Source organism: Atractosteus spatula, chromosome 3 (assembly GCF_055471065.1).
Source record: "Atractosteus spatula isolate fAtrSpa1 chromosome 3, fAtrSpa1.hap1, whole genome shotgun sequence".
Classification (NCBI taxonomy): Eukaryota; Metazoa; Chordata; class Actinopteri; order Semionotiformes; family Lepisosteidae; genus Atractosteus; species Atractosteus spatula.
Window position 1 is genome coordinate 17,817,072 of NC_142708.1, and position 23,364 is coordinate 17,840,435.

Below are 23,364 nucleotides of genomic sequence, written 5' to 3' on the forward strand. Positions count from 1 at the left end.
TGTACATGAATCTAAACATACTGGGAAGGTAGCCAATTATATAACGTGTGTGGAAACCTTTGCTTTCAACATAATTGGTCTCCTCCCGCATTTACCCAGGTGTTTCCATTTTTTTGTCCAATACCCGTATGTGAAATGCCAACTACATTTGATTGGCCATGGTCTTGTTTTGAATGCTCTACACATAAGAGTAAGCTTATAAATCAATAATTAGCTACCAACCATTTTCTTTGCCTGTGAATAGACCTGGATTTGTAACACGCATCACATACAGGAATGATTAAAGCCTTTATTGTGGTATGAAACAAGCAAATGCCTATTTCAGGCGCCCCAGTAAACTAAGTGTGACTTATTTTTTTTGGTGCACACAGCAGCACACAGCCTGATGCAGGCAGTCCCCTTGCTTCTCTGCTGGCTTGTGAAGCAGCTCTCCATGACACCACCGGAAGGAAGGGAGGCCAGTGGTGAGCCTGACTGCGTGATCTTAAACAGAACTGGCAGCTACCAGCACAGTGGGCACCAGCAGCTACCTTGGCCACTTCCTTTCAGGCAGGAAGGATCGCCTGACTGTCTCATCACTGGGATTTTGGGAATAATTTGGGCAAGCATTATCTTTTCTCTATCTGCACTAAAACAATTACATCTCTCAGACTTGCTGTTGTTGAAGTCCTGACATCCAGATGGCTGAACAACAGAGAACTGCATTAGCTACGCTTAAGAGCACTCCTATGTCTACAGACATCCTTGTGAAGCATAACGAAATACTAAAAAACAGTGCAAAGCAAAGCTCATGGATTCAATTAGGATCAATGGAAAAAAGACAATCCTTTGCGATTGTAGCATTACTCCATGAAATAATACACAGAGTTAAATAGGAACATTTACCCTCTGTATTGGTACAGTGTACTGTTCCCATATTGTTTCCTCCATTCCTGGGGTCTGTAAAAAAAGGGAAAAAAGTAAAATGTTAGTAAATCAGTCTAGACAGGGTACCTGCTACATGTACAAACAAGTAACTACTGTTCTTAGAATATTTAAATTCATATTGTTTTAAATCAAAGCAAAAGATGAGCTTTAAAAACTTTAAAGTAATTGTATGTTTAGTTTACTCTGTTTTGGGAATAAAATGGCAGCAGTGTATCTGTCTGGAGGAAAAGCCAGTCTTTGGAAGTACAAATGAAATATTATTCTAGAAAAATCAGATGTATAGCTTGGCGTTTCCTTTAAACAGCAGAACAAGAAGTTCTACTTTTACATACTCACACAGATCAGTACGAACCTAAACTAAGAGATTTACACAGACAGGTCTTACAATATAGATGACTTACTAAATGTTAATGTTTGGTACTATATTAAAACTGGATTTTTTTTAATCAAGACACAAAACCAGGAATACACTGCTGTACTTTCTATTCATGACACACAGCTAATCATCAAGTGAGTCTCATCAACATCAACATGTAGTGACTCTCTATCTTGACTTTTTCTTGTAACAGTGTGTAACAACCTGTCACTTCACTTAAAGCAGAGAGAAAACTAACATATAAAATTTAAAAAAGCATTTGTACTGAAGTATACTAATGATTAAGACAAAACAAGTTATCCAGATTACTTTGTGTTCTCAGTCTAAGATTGCTTATGTTGCTTTGCTGAGTAATAAGACTAAAAACATTAGAAGATGGCAATTAGGAAAGACAACAACAGGAACAATAAAACAAAATTGTTTCATCCAAACAACCAGAACTTTAAGATACTTCTTCAGAGGAAATACTTTTGACCAACCAAGTCCCCTCCAGAATCAAGAGAGACTGTCCTCTTTACAAAAAAGGCAGGAAAGCCTGAGCCTTTACATTTAAGAACAATAAAGATGGTATCTGAATCCTTGCTGTAATGCACAGATCCAACAATCACCTCCGGTAAAGTCTTATTTATATTCTCAACAAGTGTGTTGATCAACACGCGTTAGGAAAAACACTTCACTAAAAAATAAGAACATGACTAAATGAATTGCATGCCTTAACCTCTGGGTTTTAGCTCAATATAATCAAGCCACAAAGGTATTAAAAACATACGTATTTCTGGGGAAAATGCCCCAGTTTTCCTTTGAGTAATTACAAGATTCATCAAACTATTTTCTTAGATCATTAATTAAGTCTAGCTGCTTCTAGTTTTGCAGTGTCCTAAAATATGAAAACCGAATAAAGCAAAGAAAAATAAAAGTTAAATTACAGCTATGTATATGCTTCAATATACAGACCTACACAAGTGAGGTGGGTTTGTAAATGCACATTCTTCAGCACAAAATCTTTATTCCTAAGGTGTAAACTTACATTTCAATCCTCTCTATTTTTTCACAATTCCCTGCAGAAATACAGGTAGAAGCAGTAATGGCAGGTAAGACACCTCCAATTAAATGAGCAAGTGAACTACTTCTCACACTCGATAAAAATGGAATTCAAGGACGTTTCGGAGGTCTTGCAGAGGACAGGGGTCTACCACAAGGTATGGCTGTCCTGGGAGCGTGGTGAGCAGGAGCCACAGAGGAGCAGTGAGGTCAATCAACCTTCCGATATTTCATCGGCACACTGTGATCAGGCAGGAGTGGCAGCTGGTCACACGCGGCCCCAGGCATGTCAAGCAACATTACTGGTTACTGGACAGCACTTACCAGACCTACAGGAGCAAAGGTATTTCAACAACACAAACAGCAGGAGCCATGTGGAGAATCATAGCATTCCAGCAAGTCTGGATACGCTTTTCAGAGCTTTTCATTTGCGTCTCTGCTACAAGCAAAGCCCCTGAAGTTAACAAAATCCTTTACTACGTTACCTACAGCAAAAGCATGTGCTCAAACAAATTAAGTAGTAATTTGGTGGCACCAGGATGAAGAAGAGCAAATCCGAATAATTTGCAACCACAGAAAATGGGGAAAAAAACACACAGCAGGCAATAACACATTAAACTCATGTTTCCTAGGTATCTCAAATCACACTTAAAACACGGCGAATGAGTGAAGAATATCTTTCCGACCCCAAACCTTAGACTCTTATCACCTTCCAAAACAAAACCACGCTGAAAGTGAAAAGTCCCCACAAGTCTCCGTGATTCTGTGATAGCTCAGATTCTCCAGCTCTGATTCAATCTCATTTTCTGTTTCTGATGCCAGAGGCTCATTTTAATTAAAAAAATAATCTGCCTCAGAAACTTCAATGTTCAATTTCCATTAGGAACAAATGGCAGCCCTCCGGGGCACAATGAATGGCTAGCGGACGAAAACAACAAGGTCTCTGAACCACAGCAGAAGCCCACAAAGTCAGAGGCAGCGACAGACAGAGGAGACTGAAGTCAATGCATTTGCCCACTCACAATCCCCAAACAAAAAGACTACAGTTTACAGCCATCACAATTACGTTATGGCACTACACAATAGTAAATATTACTAGCTGCCCAATGTGGGCTTCAATGATATGCACATTTCAGTCATGCCAACTCTTTTAGTATAAAGCCAAGTAGGGAAAAACAATCCCAAATACCGTAAACAGATAAGGGAACTCACAAGAAACAAATTTACTAAAATGCTGATGAACTACACCAGTTAGAGCAATATGTAGCACTGGTAAACAACTTAGAAAGTTAACAAAAAAGTTTTAATAACTGAATTCCAAACTCTTGTGAACCTAGGAAGCATTTCCCTTTTTAAAGACTTGTTTTAGGTGCATGAATTCACTATCATTTCTAAAACACAAGGAAGAAAATATGACTTGTAGTTCTCCACAAAAAAAAGGAGGAGTTGTTAAATTCACCACTTCAAAGTGCTGGTACTGTAAACAATCCTGTTTTCTACTGCTCTATAGGATTCAGTTTAGAAAACACAGAGCAATACATTTAAACAAAGCATTGCCAATAAATGCCAAACCTGTGCAAATAAAAAATGAATTCAATAAAGACAGAAACAAGAGGAAAACTTCATTTGGCTGAGATTGTATCCCAGGATGTTTGAGTTCCCACCAGATGTAGCAGGCTAGATGCGTCTGTACTCCTTGAATACAATAAAATAAAACTGCTTCTCAGTTCTTGCGTATTTTTCCACATCTTGGAACACTCTGAACCACCTTTCCACTGTCGAAACCTTGGAAAAGTTGAACAACATTTATAGGAGAAGAAATCAAGACACATTCTCCTGCACTACTTCTTTCGTATCTAATTAGCCAGAGTTGAAAACAGATTAAAGCCCCTGACTAAAAATAACTCACATAACCTCTGAGAATCCTGAGGGTTTTCACGGTGTTTGCCCATTTTCTCTGCAGTGCTTGCATGGTCTTCATATTTGCAATAATCGTCTGGTTGCAGGATTCGCCCACAACACGGCAATTTCATCCATTTCCAGAATTCATCTACCCTACTTACGTAATCCTAATACAATGCTGGCCTACATACACAACAAATCCTGCTGTCAATATCCACAGCAACTGGATAAAAAAAAACTCAGAACCAAAAAGGCTGATACAATCTACTGGATACTAAATATTTTATGTAGACAGAGCTACTAACATGCTGTGGTTTCATATATATCCCTTATTCTAAGAAAGGTAACAAGCATCCAAAAAAAACATGAATCCACGTTATGTCTTCACTTTCACTGCATAAGCTTACTAAAACAAGGCAGGATAATTCAATTAGGCTAAAAAAGTTTGCTAGATGAATAAATACTTACTAATTGATTAGTTTAATAAATGATAGTGTTGATCAGGTATACAAAATAAATCTTGCTTTTTTATATAAAGTGGGCATTTCGGAGCATTAAGGAAGTAACATACAAAGAAAGCTTTGCATTTTCTTGTGGAAAAAAAACATGATGCATCCCAAGACAGACACACTCTATAAGATCTAGCTTCCATCACATTACACAGCTCTTTCATGTTCTCTATAAAGTACATCAATGCCCACGGCACAAATGTACAAGGCTTATACCAAAACACACCTGGGCCACAGTGTGGAGAGTGCTCTCTACTTGATCATAACTGAGAAAAGGCACATGCCTACAAAATGTCCACCACGGTCGTTTCTAGGTAATGCTAGAGAAGACTGAATGCATTTTACCTATTCTTACCATCCTCTCAAGCCATTGCAATCTATGATCTCTTGGGGGAAAAAAAAATTAAAAACAGACACACATTGCCTTTGATCTGAGAAAGGATTAACAAAAGAGTAAAGAAGATTTGTTTTAACCATTGCAAGTTTAACTAAGGACAACGTCAGATTATATTTTTTTGGTATGTGATAAACTGCAACTCCAATGTATAAGCAAGAGCGCCAATTTTTAAGGAGTGAGAACCGATTCTAAGCAGGAAATGCATTTTATAATTAATTTTAATTACAGGACTGGATATCTCTGGCTCCGTCAGGATTGTGTACATCTTGCAATAAACAGTTGCGATTTTAAGAAAAATACAGCATATGGACTTCAGATATTGGTCTAATATTTCTGATGCCATACTGATTAAATGATTATTTATGACAGAATGTCATACACTTAAAGTAACTATGACTATTGCACAAAAACTAAACCACCTTCTTAGCATGAAAGTTGACTGCCAGTATGAAACGTGGTGAAAATTAAGATGGTAAAATACAGAACGGATAACCAGTGCATACTGGACCAAGGAGTAAGTCACCACACTGCTGCTCACGGCCACCGATGTGGCAAGGCAAGACAGCCAAGCAGCCCGGAGACGTGACACGACACTCTGCGACAACACAAGACACAACACCGCACCAACACTGATGGGGAGGTCCTGGTACGATGTCTGTGCAGGCGAGCCAACTTCGGTCATTGCTTGGATATTTGACATCGGCATAGGAATGATATTTGGTCCAGCAGGACCACACGCGTCCTCGTGCAGTTCATGGAACCACAGCTTTCACACAAGGTGAGAACGTGACGGACAGAAGGACGTGACCTCTGTAGCACGGCTGGGTGGCTTGTTCCATTCTCCCACAACTCTGGGTAAAGAAGGGCCTCCTTTTCTCGGCTTTAAATGCAGCTCCATAAAGTTTCCACTGATATCATCTGGTGTACACTTCACTGTTCATTTTGAAGAAGTCCTCCAGGTTGACTTTTTCAGCGCATTTGAGGGATTTTGAATGCATGTATCAGTTCCCCTTGTGGTCTTCTTTGTTCAGGACTAGAAAGGCTCTATTCTTTCAGCCTGTGAGAGTAAGACATTCCTTTCAGTCCTGGAATGCATCTCATTGCTCTTCTCTGGGGGTGTTCCGGAGCAAAAATATATTTTCTATAATCATGGTGCTCAAGATTGTACACAATATTTCAAATGAGGCCTTATTAGTGGATTGCATTTTAATATAACATCTCTTGATTTATGGGTGGCACAGTTAGCATTGCATAGAGTCATTAGGTTCTCCCCGTGTTTCTCCATGGTTTCCTCGCACTGTGCAAAGCCATACTGGCCCTGATGTGATGCCCTGATGTGTGTTTGTGCAAGTACCCTGTGAAGGACTGGCACCCTGTCCAGGGTGCATAGTGCCTTGCTCCTGTTGGTGTCTGACATAGGCTCCTGCTCCCCTGTGACCCTGAACTGGATAATGTGGTTAGTGCATAATGGATGGATGGAAGTCTATGACCAAAAATAGCACTTTGTTTGCCTCTTTAATTGCTTCCTCACACTGTATGGAAGATGTAAGTGAGGTGCGAACACAACTTAGTCTATTTTATGAGTAAAAAACATCCATTATTCCATGGAAGCCCTACCTCACCAGTTCAGAGTATACCTGAACATCTGTAGCTGTAGGAATGAGTTTGGACAATGTGTGGCATGTGGACTCGGAGACCAGTGGACAGGCTCGTCATGAATAACAATTCCACAAGACATCATCTGAAACTTGGTAAAAAGCACACGCAGTAGTGTCTAATGGTGGCCACACATAATACTAGTCTGTGAATGTTACAGCTGACTAGTAGCTTTTCATTAGCATAATGGATTTACTTGTCATTGCTGTTCAATATAATGTCAGTGGCACCTCCTATAAAAACAACTGACAAAGTAAAAATTATGAATTTGCTGCAGTTAAACACAAATTATCTTTTAATGCTCAGTGTATATATATTCGAATTGATCACAGTCACAAGGTATTAAATTATTTACCTGTTTTGCACAAAAGCCATGCGATGAAGGCTCTTGAGTGAATGTTAAACTGCTGGCTGGATGACTTTGGTAAAATAGTAAACAATTTTTTCTAATTGTATCCAAAGGTCAGCACTGCCATATCTTGTCATCTTGCATATTTACCTTTTTTCAGGAGTGAAAATAGTTGGATAGCCACACTATTTAGCAAGACCTTAATAGTGTGACTGGTGCTTTTAAAAAATGAAAAAACATAGGCAAATATGGACAGGAATGGAATTTCAATTTTAGGTGCTTAATTATTGAGTTCCTCTACCCAAAGGTTTTATAAATTAAAACCATTCTACTTCAGTAACATACTGACAAGTTTAAAGCATTTTATTCAAGAAACTGAGAGTAGAGCTTGTTTAATAGTCTTAAACTAAATCTCTGCCACATTTAATGTGGTCTGTAATATAAAAACCTTCAAGTAAACATGCATTCAAAGTTTGAAGTACTGTTCCACTCAAAGGAAAGTCAGTACAAACAGCATTTTCCAGAAACAGCTTTACTTGAATGCCCCTGTGACTTTTGCTTTTTGGTCCAAATAAGCTCTTCATCAATTAAGCTTACATAACCTTTGAGTGAACAACTGCAGGTATTTCCACAGTTTTCTAATGAGTAGAAAACACTCATTACTCATTACTACTCATTTTATATAGGCCACGTCAAATAAATACATGAATAAATACTGACAACATGTACACACTGGAAGACAACATACAGCGATGGTGCAGTACATAATCACACGGCTCTCACGTCTCACTCGCAAATGTGTGAGATTTCAGACCAGTATCAAGTCTGGGTTGGTTTCCTTGCAGCTAGATCATGGGGTCACAGACAAATACCCTGTCCCTGTCCCCTGCGTGTGAATGCTGGTGACAAACAGTGTTTCTAAAGAATAATAAAGGGAGTGGAAGCCACTTCATTTTTAAAGTGGAAAAAAGGACCTATTGCTTCAATGAGAGCAAAATAATAAACCGCAGCTCAATAGCAAAAAGAAAACAACAAATAGCAACGCGTTTTAATCACAAAGCTCTTCCCCGGGCAGCATTATTACATCTTTGACAAATACTATACAATCAGACCTTGTTGTAGTCAAATACCAACTTTTTCAGGATAATACTGTTTAGGTACAATGAGAAGACAGCTAGTATCTTTGCAAGCTAGTTCAGTAATCTAGCTGCTAGCTGGTGGGTTTGAGTTGCCACTTGGCCTGAGCTTTTCCTTGTTGGAAAACCCTGAAATATACCAATGTTTAACTCTTTTCTGAACTCAGAACTTAGGGTCTGCATAAAGCAGATCACTTCCATAATATATAACAAGCAACATTTTTGCTCTCTGATTGCTCCTTAAAAACAAACTATTATAGGAATAACTATTATATATACACTCATTGTTCTCAGAGCTAGGTGGGCCCATTAGTTAAATTCAGATAAGTATCTGAATCACAGCATCTGGCACAGGTTTAATGCTAATCTCCAGCATTGTTCTCCTATTTTAAGGATGTAAACAGTTTTAAAAATTCAAAACGTCCAACTGAACCTTCACTTCGGGTTGAATGAAACACAAACGATCTAGTTGTACCGCAGGAACACTGTTCTAACTTATGGAAAAGGCTGGCTGAATATTCATAATGCTCCAAAAGCCTCAGGCCGTTGATGCGTTACTGGACAGGAACAAATAGCTTATAATACCAATTAGGTAAAATGGTGACTAACCCAGACACAAATCATCAACAAGTCTGCATAACAGTAACATTCATTACACGAGCACACAACTGAAAAAACAGAAATAAAAACAGAAATTATCCACTTGTTTTGTTAGACGATTTAAACTTAAAAAGGCAGATGTCTAGTTCTGTTCTATAAGTACAAAGTCTGAACATCCCACCTAAATCTCTGACATAAAGATGTACAGTATGAAAGGTTCAACCATGACAATAAACCTGATTTAATCAAACTCTGCACATGCATTTAAGATAGAAAATTACTCATTCACTTGGACGTGTTACATCTTTAACTAGATGAAATTGTAAAGATAAAAAGGGAATTGTGTACTACAGTGGAATGACTACAAATCATAAGACATAGTGCTCCAAAATGGGTCTGTGTTCACAGCTAGAATACCTCATTTAGTCTGGGGCATGTTCTGAAAAACTATGCTTCAGCTAAAACATTAAAAGAAGAGTAGTATAATAGGTCTGAATTATGCAAAACGCAGCTGGGATGAAAGAAAAAAAATCCTATCACAGATTTTAACAATCTGTCTTAATTTAAGAACTGAATCTCACTCCAAAAGTTGGAAAACCCACGAATAATAAGAATTTTATGAGACTGAGTGCAACAGAATGGATAATTAAAAATCTAAAAAACTCTACAACTGGCAGACTAGCTTTGTAACAAATAAACTAGAACAAATTCTAGTTAAATGTTTTAAGTTACAAGAATGCCTGTTTTTGTCTTCACTTCTTCACTTTCTGTACACTGCGTGAACCGCGTTGCTGTTAAGAAAAAAAAAACTTAATTGGAACGATGTTGAAAACATTTGTCCACAACTATCTCCACATCTCGGTTAAGCTCAAATTCAAAAATAAGCGGCTCATCTCAGATAAGCCTGCCTAAAAATCTGTGCTAGGAGACGCCCAGCCACAACACCAATTAACATTCCTTAAATCCCCGTTGCAGGAAGATAAAACGCAGACTGTTTTGTTTCCCGGGAGAAGCGGTACTGGAGAGCCGGCCTTTGTCTGCTCATCCGCATCGCAAACACAATGAATCGACCCAAAGTGCCCTTGAGCGGGTCAGCGCCGAACACTGTGGAGAACCAATCGTCTCGCCCCAGTGAGCAGCTGCCCCTGCCCTGCAGCTCGGCGGGGAGGCCTGCTCCACTGGGCACCGCGGACGCACGCTGGCACCCCCTCTCTCTCCTCGGCAAATCACGTATACCGGTGGCAAGAGCTAGCATCAGCAGGGTAAGGCCACAACTTTGAAGCATTTACAGAAGGCACAGATCCTTGTGTTGGTATTCCAAAGACGAACTCAGTCCTTACAGCATGCGAAAGTAAAGTACGCAGGGCTGAAAGAGGGACAGAGTTGGGTAAAATCACAGTGCCTGTTACAGAACCAGAGCTGCACGACCCCAACACAGAAGAACTTGCTGAATTCTAAAAACCTGAATCCAGCCTGTGTCTAAACCACTTTCACTGTGCTTCCAATATTCTGATCACGACCTTGATTTTAAAGGGAAAACCAGCCTGTTTTTCCCCTTATCCCTCTGTTGACTGCGAGTCCGGGCCGCTCTTGCCGTCTACAGTGCTGGGAGCTCCTGCGGCAGCGCTGATCAGCGCCAGCTTTCTGCGAGGCTCAGTGTGCCGTGAAGTGTCTGGATCATGGCCCTCTGCTCTGCTCGTCTGCAGGTGGCCCTCATTTCTTCAGACAGGACTCCTCACTGGACTGTCAAGGCTCATTTCCGTCACATATGCACAGTGGTACAGGCAGCAGCGAGGCGTACCGGTCTTGTAAAGGGAAAGTTGTGGGTTCAGATCCCTGACACTAGAGCAAGGTGCTTGACTCAAGTGGCTTCAGTTCAAGCACTCAGTATAATAAACAGGCAATAATGTATGCTGCACTGGAGAAAAACATCAGCAAAATACATCCTACTATTTATCTGAATTGTAACGGGAATAGAGGTCTTCAAGCCACACCTACCCCAGAGCTCAGCTGTTCTGCTGAACAGCTACTGAAAAAAAAAACCACACCGCATGTTTCCCTCACCACATCTAAGGAGTGAGATACATGGATATTATGCAAATAGTGATCTGTTTCAGTACGAAAATGTAAAAAAATATAACAAAGGACAAAAACAAATGTCCATGTGTATAGTCTTCTGTGTATATTTTGTATACACACTTCAAAATGTCTTTCAAAAGTGAAACACTTCACTTCAAGGCTGTGCAACAGACCGGTTAAGTTATAGTCTTCCTCAATAGAAATAAAAGATCTTTTTAGTTACCTGCATTGTACATACAGACGGCAGAATCTCCTTCCAACCTGCACTGAAATAAAAGCTGTGGTGAACATGCCTTGCAGTTCCTACTGCCTTTCATCTATAGAGATCAACAACCATGTGACCCTGGGACATTCCTCCATATCCTGACAAGTCCGGGCAACGCCTTCTTGTCATAACAACCGAAAAAAAATAAATTCAGAAACAATCAAGACAAACTACACACAGGTGTTTCTAAGAGTTTCAGCTCTGGTGGTCGTGTCAATACTCATTTAGAGAGCCAAATGCCACTGAGGCGGCCCAGCTACCAAGGTGAAGTCCACACTTTCTCGAAGTGACGACACTGCATGCTCACAAGCGTTTTGTCTAGTAAAACTGCTTCCGGATTTTAACAGTCAGAGACTGGCTCCGTTCCTGTAGTGAACCAAGTAGTTCCACCTAGCTCTTGTGTAATAGATATGTTAATGAGAAAAGAAAAACCTGTGCAGAAGCATACGGCATGTACAATTTCACTGAAGCTCCGCACACTACCGTTTTTGTTTTAAATAGCCCACCTTTTCAGAAAACCAGACATATGATCAAATAGTTGCTTGAAAACAGGAGTACCAGAAACAAACAGGGTTCATTGTGACATGTACTCTACAGCTGAAGAGATTTGCAGGTAAGTGCAGGTTATTAAGTCAACAGAAGAGGAGGGAATATTTTCTATCATTAAATATGACTCACAAGGATCTGCACTTCTGAAAGATTGCATGTCATTTTATGTGTTTATTGTCGATGTGTAATCTGAAGACATTTCATATTAGTCTAATCAAATCCCATGTATGCTTACTGGGCATTACTATTCCTTTAATGTGTCCTTCTGACAACATGCCACTGTTGTCTGTTTTTTATCCCTTCAGCACCTTGTTTTAGAAATAATTGGGCACTTCAAATAAAAAGTATCATATGCACAACAAGAGGAAGCTAGTTGGAGGTATACACTCTACTGCTCTTTCAATGATCAGTGTATGCAAAACTCAAGATGAGGAAATGAAACCTTTACACAAATAAATTCTTTACACAAGAAGGCATCCGACAGCTTTCAAAACCTCTGCTGAAAACTTTTACTTGGCAAACATTAAATATTTTATTGGTGTGTGCAGCACCATTTGAATTAATGATAAATCAGAAAAGCATTAACCTGTCTATAGTCCCCTTTTGCCTCTGAAATTAAAAACAAATTATACTGGTGCCTACAATAAATTCCTGCTAAACACCAGGACAGATTAAGATGCTTTGCAAACTGTACTACAACAGTGTGCTCTAAAACACAAGATTACAGCAACGTTACCGAAGCTATTTAAATGAAGCAGATTACTGTGTAATCCAATTCATTACCGGTCATTGTAAATCTTCCAAGGATTCTAGACATTGGGTTCAAAAGCGGGCTGAAATCAAGAGACCATACTTGGCAATCTGGGCTCCATTTTCAAGGGAATCCTAATTTCCACTACATCATCCAAATTCAAATCTTAAAAATGCAACTAGTGCTTAATAATTTAGTAATCTATTCTGATAAAATTATAGACAATTAAGGAGCAACCTAGCAGGTTAAACAACAAAGCAGAACTGCTGCTAACAGACATTTAGATTCCAAGGCATGAAAAGTGGAGATGCCATTTTAATTTGTAGAATAGGTTTACATTCGGCAATGTAGGGTATTTACTACGAAGTTCAAAGAAGGAACTTATTGTAGCCTCAAATTCCACAGTGTTGTTTATCTGATGATTGTAGAGCAGTAGTTTACATGCATGCCAGACTCACATTTCTGCCCTCCTCTTCACTCCGGCCTGTGAAGCACTGTGCCCATCAACATGCACAATTTAGGCAATAACTACTGTAACTTTTCTGCTGCCTCCACAAATCATTCCAATGAAGGGCAAGCCGGTCATGGCATAAACAAGCTCTTCCTCAGCCGAAGGAATACAGAAGTTCAGACTGTCACATTCAATTTTTCACAAAGAGATTTTATCATACGGCCTGAAGCCAGTGAAACTGAACTTCCAAGGCCACCATATTCTCCTCTCTCACATTTCCCAGGGGAGTGGTTCAGCAGAAATTCAAAACTACTCGTAAAAAAAAATGATTTAACTTCAGGATCCTACAGACACAAAATCTTTTCCCCCATAAAAGACAAAAAAGCATGTTACAGAACACACCTGCCCGGCAAAGAGGCCATCTGTCTCTATCAGAACTACACAGAATAACACTGTAGTATTCTTAGAAAAAAGTTACTACAGTGAAATACTAATTAACAACAGAGAAACAGGATACAAAGACTGGGCAGGCATCGCTATCTGGTTTTCATACATCAAAGATGGGCACAGACATAATTAGTTCACCTTCGTAGATTATAAACTGTATTTCTTTTAATTGCAATCCTTTACACACTGTTAACTGGAAGCAAAGACTTATTTCTTTGGTCTTGGACTTATAAGCACGGATAGAAGTAGGACACAAAGGCAGGAGGCATATGTAGAACATTCTGTTTTTATCTGAGATTGTTTTATTGTTCAGTTATAGAGCCGAAACAGTAAAATCAGTGGTCGGGTCTGTGGAACACCTTGAAAATGTGCAAAACATAACACATGAAAACCAAAGGTAGCATCTGTGGAAAATTATAACTTGCTTTTGAGAATAATGATCAGATGTTTTATTCACTTGCTCTGGGTGTGGCTTTAAGCGTTAAAAGAGGGTAACAATGACAACAATGCATATTGTTGAAGAAGATCTGTGATGAGTTAAAGTATATTATTTCAAAGCTTATCCAACAATATATAATAGAGTCAAACTCTGCATAGTGTTGCTATGAGTGCTGTAAGAAATTCTAGTGTTATGAAAGTAAAATTCTATATTAATCTCCAACAGCGAAGAGGCAAGAAGGATAAATTATACCAATCCAGTTATTAACATTTCTTGTGAGCATTTTGTCACTTAATATCTTTCATGATCCTCCAGGTACTCAATCATAAAAAAATCTTCCTCACAATGAAAGACATCACTGAATTAGAAGCATAAAAACAAGGAAAATGCAGTCAAGTTGTACACTACATGCAACTTAGGCACTTGAACTAAATTATGTCCTTCCCATATCCAGTTCCAAGCATTTCAGTCTATAATATTTTTAACACCTCACTGACAAACCTTTCAAAATTACTTCAGTGTATTAGACTTGACTTACCTGGTCTCGGAATCTGACAGCCATTTTGGAGTTCTGTATTCAGGTCACATACCAACTGTTTCAAAAGCTTTTTTTTCTGCAAGTAGACTTTTAAAGGATCTATTCAGGCTCTGAAACTATTCATAACATTAGCACAACCAAATGGTATTCCAAACCTTCAGTCATTATATACCCTCTTAACGGAATACCAAATTATGTTTGGTTTCTTTCTTTGCTGGAAAACAAACCAAGAGCTTTTTACAACCTGGACTTCTCCCACTATCCCTTGCAAAGCAGCCAGATGGTGAAGGCCGGCCCATGCTTTCTGTGCTCAGCCAATCACAGCTGCCTTTACCTGGCTGTGAGGTAATACAAACCTCAAGCCTGTGGGCTGCCTTCCTGGGTTAATGTTCACAGGCCTCAGAAAGGCCTCTTCCTTAAAAGGCACAAGAACACCCATTACTTTAGTACACACCCCTAATATACAGACCATGGATAAAATCATACACACCTACCAAGGACTGCTTTGAACGTTTCTATTATATGGTGAAAATGTTATTGGAAAAAAGAAAAAAAGCAAGAAGTCTGAAAAACTATTGTCTGCTCATAACATATTTCAGATTAAAGTCCCAATGTACAAACATTTACCTAAGGGTTTTTTTATGGATTAAAGAAACTTTAAAATACAGTTGCAAAGTATGACATTAAATCAAACTCCAGTGCAAAATTAAACCTGGAACAAGACCATAATCTACAGATTGCAAGAGGTCAGAGAGACTTGCACAACTTTACAAGATATTGGAATTATAAGATACTAGTACCGTGACAAGACTGTTGTATACGGTTATGATATACATGAAATTAATATGTAGAAATTCCAAATTGTTTCCATTAAGTCTTGTCTCATAAAATAAGAAAACTAGTATGGTACATGTTTCCCATTAGATTTTTAACAGCATATTAGGTGCACCTTAAATAGGAATTTATCGTCTTTGTACGTTTACTGACTAGATGGGTGTGGTAAAAGGTAACAATGTAAAAGGTAACAATGTAACCTCAGCTCAAACTGTAACGTTTGTCTACGTTTTGAGTCCTCTGGGCAGAAAGCACTGCTATCTACTGCTTTGTCTATCATGTAATTGGATAGACATAAGAACAGTTAGAAACAAAACATTTGGCCTGTCTAGCCTGTTTGGTTAGTAGTTGTTCCTCAGATCAATTACAAAGACCAATCATTTCTAGCCATGAAAAATAATTCAGTCTTTGGCAACATGATTGAAATGGGAAAATCTATCGTACTTTGAGGTTTTTCATGAAAGCTACTTATAAATTGAGACTTTGCTGTATATCAGTCGTTTTCCTGATATTTTAATGGAAGTGAGCTTTCAGTAGTTAAATAATTATACTGTAATCTAACATCAAATTCAAAGGTTGTAGAGCGTGCATTAGGTATATAAATGCATAAAGCACACAATATAGTATATACATGCTGTATACCACAAATTGTACACATACAGACAGAAGTGATTCTATTACTGGATTTTGATACAAACGTACAAATGTCCAAGCGTACTGTAAGTGCCTCAACCTAGAAGATGATTTGCAAAAGAACGAGGTCAAGAAAAAGTTGAAGTTTAGTAACTTCACTTTCCTTCCAACAGGGACTTTAGCATACACATTAAAATTTTTAAATGTTGCCTACTAAAATCCTCAGAGAAGTAATTAAAGAATAACTGGTTAAATGTCCTCCAGCAATCATTTGCATTAACATCTGATTTGATCATCGCAGAGTGCTTATCACACACTAACAGCAATGTCTGTTACGAATGTCAGTTTTGAAACATGTTAAGCAGGTGGCAAACTTGGGAACAATACATATCTAATTAAGCTTAATAAAATCTTACATGTTACTTTTACATAATTTTAAAGGGGCAGACAAGATATGCTAAACCTTGTAAATTTGTAAATTCAAATTCAAAATGAATGGCTAACGTAATTTAGAATTTTTACTATTATAAACACTGCAATATACACCCTTCTTCATACAGTATAAAAACATGTTATTTAACTAGTACAAGTCTAGATGCTTGATATTTTTCTAGAAATAGTATTTTTTTTATATTTTAGGTTATTCTTATGGAAAATCTAGTACTTAAGTATACCTTTTATTCAGTCATGCATCCAAGAACAGAGCTCAGCATGAAGTTAACATTGTCCAAAAGTAAAAGGATGTTCTCCTTTTCGCTTTTATTGATATAAATCAAGCTCGGAATGAGGAACAATCCCTGTAGCTGTTACAAGACCATTAGTCAACCAATTTATCAGGAAGGACATATACCTTCTCACTACGCACAGAAAATACATTTGAACAATGTGATGAATATAAAGAAGTTAGCTTCTCTTCAATTTCTCAACTTCCAACGAAACACAGATCAGCATTTAGTAACAATCGTGCAATCAATTGTTCTGGCTCCGTCAATTGTTCCAGTTATCCTATGGAGGAAGTTTGTCATCATTGTGTGACAATGAATCAAGTGTTCCAATATTTGTACCATTGAAGCTATCCAGAAAAACAAAACCTGAAGTTTTCCATTACATGATGAAGGCAGAACTCGTGAAGAAGGAACACCACATTTTTTCAGGCCAGTTACAACAAACACCCCCTGTGCTACACTGGGATTCAGGTTTATAAGGCCCGTTTAGCTGGAGACCATTTTTTGCTGGGACTTGATTAAATTGTCTATATGTTTCTTAAGTCTTATACACGAATCAAGAAGAGTTTCCTCTTTGTTTTGCAGTTTTGTAATTGATTGAATATAGAAAAGAGTTATTGAATTCACAGGAAAATACAAGGGAAATATAAATGATTTCCACCCCTTTCCCAATACAATTCAACAACAACCATTGAAGTTTTTAAATTAAAGCCACAGGCATAAAGAAATGTACTGATATTACTAAAAGGGGGAAATCTGTTTATTTCTTATGCATGATAGACATTCAAATTTGTATTTAATCTTAAAATGGAATTTAAAAATTCACATTCAAAGCCATTTTTACACATACAAAATGTTGCCATTGTAGTGCGCCATACAGTATTCAAGATATACTTTTTTTTCTAAAAAAACATTTTAAATATTCTTTTGTTTTTCAGTTTCTGAAGCATCAGACAAATTAAATGGATTCTGGAATTCAATACAGATTAATGTCAAAGGCAAAATCTGAAATATCAGCTCACACCTGAACTGCTTTTATCGTTACTTCAAATGCGTTTCAAAACTATATCTATTTTCATGCACTCGTCACCCCCTAAGTTAAGCTGAGATCACCTGCAGGCTAACTGTAGAAACTGATCAATAAACATGGCATGCCAGGCCCTGTGGAAATAAGAATCATATTAAGTACTCCGATAAAAGGAAACATGAACTGCAGACTGTTGCTTTAAAGCACAACAATACAAGTCATAATCTAGCAACTGCATTTTTATTTTATATTTCCTGACAACATCAAGCATGTGCTGCATGTACAGAACAGCAATACACTTGCAATGGTTCAGTAATTTCCCTGCCTTTCTCTTTAATTGCAAACTACCGCAGAGAGGAATCTGCTTCCTACTCGAACCTTGATAAGAAAACCTGAGGAAAACACAGAAACCTTCAAACTCCAAATCACTGCCTCCTCTAGGAGCTGAGGAATTAACTTTTTTAATAGGTCAAAACACAAAACATAAAATTCACTTCTGGGGGGTTAACCTTAGTCAAAGTTTCTTCAAAATAATATAACTCTTCCTCCACTGCTCATGGGGTCAGAACGAGTGTATTTGTCAAGATAGAAAAAGCCTGGCCTGTGAAAATTATTTTTTCAAAAACGCTCCCATATCTGTGCAATGTTTTTCTTTAGAGAAGAAAACATTACTTGTGAGATCTGAGCAATTCGACTTGAAAAACCCTAACAGCAAGAGGTCAGATTGTAGCTCTTTCGAAAGCTGTCCAGACCAATATACCACTAAGTTAAACAAATATAATCCAATGTGCAAGACCACATCCATAAAATCAGCTTTGAACCAGTAAATATCATACAAATAGACCTAACACCAAAAGGATTTCAGAGTTTACATAAGATTTGACCAGAAGGGTCCGATTTTGCATGTAATGCCCCTTGGAGAAATAATGGAAAACGTTGTTACAGTGTGACAACATGCAGGCTTTTGTGAACAAATAAAATATTAAACCCATTTAATCTGTTCAGCATTTTTGATTAAGGCTAAATCATTTAAGAAATGCATTAAAATGCAAATCAGACTTTGACTGCCTAACGCTTCTTCTTTTCAAGTTAGTGTTCCAAAACTATCTGTAGAAGCTACACTTCATTCCATCCTCACCACGATTTTATCTGCTTTCATATTTCTTTTTAAAGGCGGTCTAAGCCTGGACACCACCGTGAACTTCAAGGAGGGGCAACAGAGAAAGAGGAAGTTAACAGAAAACTACCCTTCCTGTAATTTCCCAGATAAAGCTAATCTTATTATTTATCTTCAGAATGCAAAACAGCAAAACACATAAGCACAGTCTGGCAATCTCTATAAGACAGTCCTAGCTCACAAACCATTAAAAACCTTTTGAAATTCAGTCCAATTTGCCAGGAAATTTCAGGATTCACTCTTATATGATGATTTTTCATTGCGAATGGTTTTGTAAAGGTGCAACACTAGATGTAGCAATAGAGAAAGTGCTTTATTTCATTTCGGGGACCTGGGAAAATGTCAGAAGGTCCCCAAGGAAATCTGAAAGGCACTGAAAATTGAGCATCTCAAATGCACTGAACCTGACTCCCTTCAAGATGAACTGCCTGGATGACATCCTTGTAGGGCTGGGCGATATGGCCAAAAACATAATCACGATAAAAATGTTCATATCAGTCGATATTGATAATTATCACGATAAATCTCAAATCATTATTTCTTTCAAGTTTAAAGGCAGATTTTTTTCTCTGAAAGTTGAAGAAACAGTTAATTGGAAAATTAAACAACTCTTTATTTTAAGAACACAACAAACACTTGCCAAACAGCAGAATCATTAAACAAATGAATAGAGAGTATTCAAGTCTTTTTTTATGTCAAAATATGCATGAGTAAAATTTACAAAATAAATATCTTAATAGAAAAATTAAATACTGCAGTGTGATAAAACACACATAGAAGATGGTTCAGACAGACTGCAAAGTTTAAAGTGCTCTGTTTTATTTCTGATCGTAAAAAGCCAAAATATCTCCAAATTACTGAAGTTGAATGACCTTTTCTGTTGACGATGTCATCGTCCTTCAAGCTGGTCGTTGGCAGCACTACATTTGCTTCAGTGTCGCTCATTTCTCCACTCTAACTACAATCCTGTCAGCCACCACCGTGTGGGTAAACAACACCACGTTAGCAGCAGTATTTTGTGCGCATGCGCATACCATGCGCAAAGCATAAACATATATATCGAACATTTATCGAACTTTTGTTAAATTTATATCAAGGAAAAGTTTATCGCGATAATTATCGCGATCGAATTATCGCCCAGCCCTACATCCTTGGATCAATTAGCTACTGGTGACCAAACGGACCGGACAGGCTGAACTGTCTCCACTTATTTGCAACCACTCTTATGTTCTTATTGTTCATTTGATGTTTTTCTGTTCTGTTTTTGGAAACGTGACATGGTAATTAAAAGACCAGGTAGTCAGGACCTCATACTGTCCCTGAAGGAGAGCACCTCCTTTAGCTCAAAAGTCTGGGTCCCCACTTTGAGCAACCCCGTTAGTCATAAATTTCTTAACACAAGTTCAAGTGGGGAGCTGTGCCGTCACGCGTAGGCTGCAAAGGAACACGTAAGGGTTTATTCCACGCTGAAAAGAAAAGAGACAATGTTTTGGCTGTGGAGCCTTCTTCAGGTGTGATCTTCTGAAAAGTTGTCTCTCTTTTTTTTGCAGCATGTAATAAACCTTTACTTGTTCCCATACATTTGTTAAGTCAAATTAATACATTTTTACAATTCTAAAAATCATTAAATTATAATCAAAAGGCAGCAAGACTGAAACATAATGCTATGCCTTATACATACAGATGCCACAGCTCTCTGTTTAAAAAGTTTATTTTCAGTCATTTAACAAAAAAAGGGTCCAGATTCACAGGGATTATGAAAAAATCAAAGCACATGTTCCTGAAGACTGACTCACTCCTCCTTCCTGGTATGGGACTGACAATGGCAGATCTGTTTAGCTTCAACAACAAAAAATGAGACATTAAAAAGAAAAGGACAGTATCTTAGACATAAGAAGGAGGTTTTCTATGAAGAAAATCTGTGACACCACAAAACAAGGCAGGCCACATTCTTCAATAAACCCTCTACTAATGAGCCAATACATGTGATGCATTTATGATTATGTATAATGTGATAAAATTAAACCAATTTTCTGATTAACAACATTTATATTAGCATTTAACTCATTTTCATGTTTGTTTAGGACCTATACCAATTAACTCAACGTGTTTTATGACCCTCTTAAGCACAAATGTTCTGGGACCAATTATCCTGTGCAAATCAAGGTACATGTCCTGGGGCTCGGATATGGAAATTATAGTCAAGGGGGAGGAGCACCACCTGCTGGTCCACCAACACAACTCGCAGCAGCATCCTAGCTTTGCCGAGATCTCTTTCACATCCCAGTGCAGACCAGACCCATCCTTGCTTAGTTTCTGAGATCTGACAAGGTGATGCTGTCAATACTTCCTGACTTTATGACGAGCTTTGTAAGTTCTGTGATAATCAGAAGCAGATTCCAAAAGGTAAGTGGAAGGAAAAACAAGAGGCTGCTGTAAAAGGCCCTGTCCGCAGACTGTCAAAATCCGAAATGAAGAACCATTTCAAATTTTCTGCTCTCGAAGCAGTTGTCTGCCCTTCGAGCCTAGATGAATAAAGAATAGAACAGCTCTGGGTAGCTGGGTCACAGACACTTCTAAAGTGACATTAGGAATGCACCCTCGCAAGCTACCGAGATGTAACACTCTCTGCTGTACGCAACGAGATCAAAGACGGCATTTCACAGGGGACAAGCAAGCAGGGAGGAAATGGCTTCCTTCAAACAGCTGCATTCAGATGCATTTCTGGTGTTTTGCAGGAGGCCATGATGATCATTAACATTATCCTATAAGGGCTGCCACCCAGGCTGTAGGGCATCCAAGCAGTAGAGCCGTCCCTTCCAGTGAACTCCTCCCCCGAGACAGTAGCCAATGCCAAACTAAGCTCTGGGCGGCTTAAGTAACAGGGTCAGGGCACAGCCTAATTAAAGTGCCTGCGGCATCTGAAAGCGGAGCAACAGCCTTCTACTAGGTTACAGTGTACCCACCCACCGGCTCCTGTGAAAGCTACACAGTTGCTGCTTCTATCAAGACAAGGCTTCAGTGGCACTGGAAAAGGCACTTCCCTGTATATTTCTGTGCTTTTCCCCAGAGGCGGTGGTTCAATACCTTTTAGCCTCTTCTACCAACATCACAACACCAGTAAGGTCAATGTTCCTCAGTGAAATAATGTACAGTATTTACAAAGTATTGCCATTTGTTGTAAAGAGCTTGCGATAATTCACAATGCTACAGACTACCACCTTTTCAAAAGCAAACTTGGCAACACTAAGCCAGTGTAAGAGTAATATTAATTGCCTGCTTAGCTGACAGCAGGGCATGTATTTTTAAAATATGTACTTATGTGCTAAAGAGGAATCTTCAATATAATTTAATTTTTGACCATGCTTACTCAGTCATGCTTTCAATTCTGGAATTGAAATCTTGGGATCTTTGGAACAGCTTTCTAGCTCGACATTTCAATGCTATGCGTAATCCAAAGACCTTCAACTACACAAAGCTGGACTTGAAAGTCTTTAAATTATACCTTTTATCTATTTTCATCAAGATTATTATTAAAGTAACCCTTGCACATTTTGAAGGATGTACATTTTGCATCGTCTTTTGTCCTTTTTCTTCAAGATTTGAAAGTATTTTGCAGAGCACATAACTATCATATGAATTTGTGCTTTATTGAATCAGGGTATAACTTGTTACTTTTAATTAGATGAATAAAGAATAGAACAGCTCCAGGTAGCTGGGTCACAGCCACTTCTAAAGTGACATTAGGAATGCACCCTCGCAAGCTACCGAGAGGTAACACTCTCTGCTGTACGCAAGGTCTCTGTAGACCTTGAGAATTATGGATATTCAATCAAAATAAATCCCTATAGCTTTGATCAACAACTTTGCAACAGTCACACCATTAAATACAACACCAAGGTGTCGCACAGATTCTGCTCACAGACATCCAGTGTCATGCAACAAGTTTCAAACAAGTCTGAATGACATTTAAATTACAAATAAGCACCATCAGTGCTATGTCTACCATCATAAAACCTATTTATTATTTAAAACTGTTGAAGTATAATGAAACCAAAACAATGGGAATGAAGTGCATCTAAAGAAAACAAAACAACTAAAAGTCTATTTTAGACAGAGATCTTTGCATTGTTACTGCATCTGCTCACTTGACTGTACAGAACCTGTAATACAGGTGAAATACAGAGCATCCCAAAGACCCTGAAGAGCCGGGATGAATTCTGCAGTATGATCCTCTGCTCCTGGCTATAAATCGCTAACCCCTACACATGAACTGTCTGTTCCCAGCTCTCCCTGCCCTCAGCATTCAGCGGTAACCTTCGTCTTACTGGTAGCAAAGGGCAGATGGCCCGTACTTGTGCCGCAGTTTCCTCACCGACACCCAGCGGGGGCCTCTCTGCGCTGGATCTGGACAGCACGGATTTCATCCGGAGGTTTGGAAAACCGTGCTAGCACCAGCTAATAGTTGAAATGTCCGCACCAGCTTGAAAAAACACTTTCCCATCATTGCCAGAAAACACACAAAGAGTGCACCTGAGGTACCGTTTCAGAAGGTG

At 38.5% G+C, this 23,364-nt stretch overlaps 1 protein-coding gene across 6 annotated transcripts in view; it reads right to left on the reverse strand.

Annotated features, from left to right (window-relative positions):
* Positions 1 to 23,364, reverse strand: part of tjp2b (tight junction protein 2b (zona occludens 2)) — a 72,042-nt gene that overhangs the window by 25,727 nt on the left and 22,951 nt on the right. For 3 of the 6 annotated variants that reach the window (XM_088909918.1, XM_088909915.1, XM_088909920.1), the window contains one exon: positions 886 to 939. In XM_088909918.1, coding sequence (XP_088766044.1) covers positions 886 to 930 — 45 coding nt within the window. In that variant the 5' untranslated portion in view covers positions 931 to 939. Of the gene's footprint in view, positions 1 to 885; positions 940 to 10,413; positions 10,805 to 11,195; positions 11,526 to 14,412; positions 14,691 to 23,364 lie in introns of those variants that run through there. The other 3 variants (XM_088909916.1, XM_088909917.1, XM_088909919.1) reach the window with 3 other exon arrangements.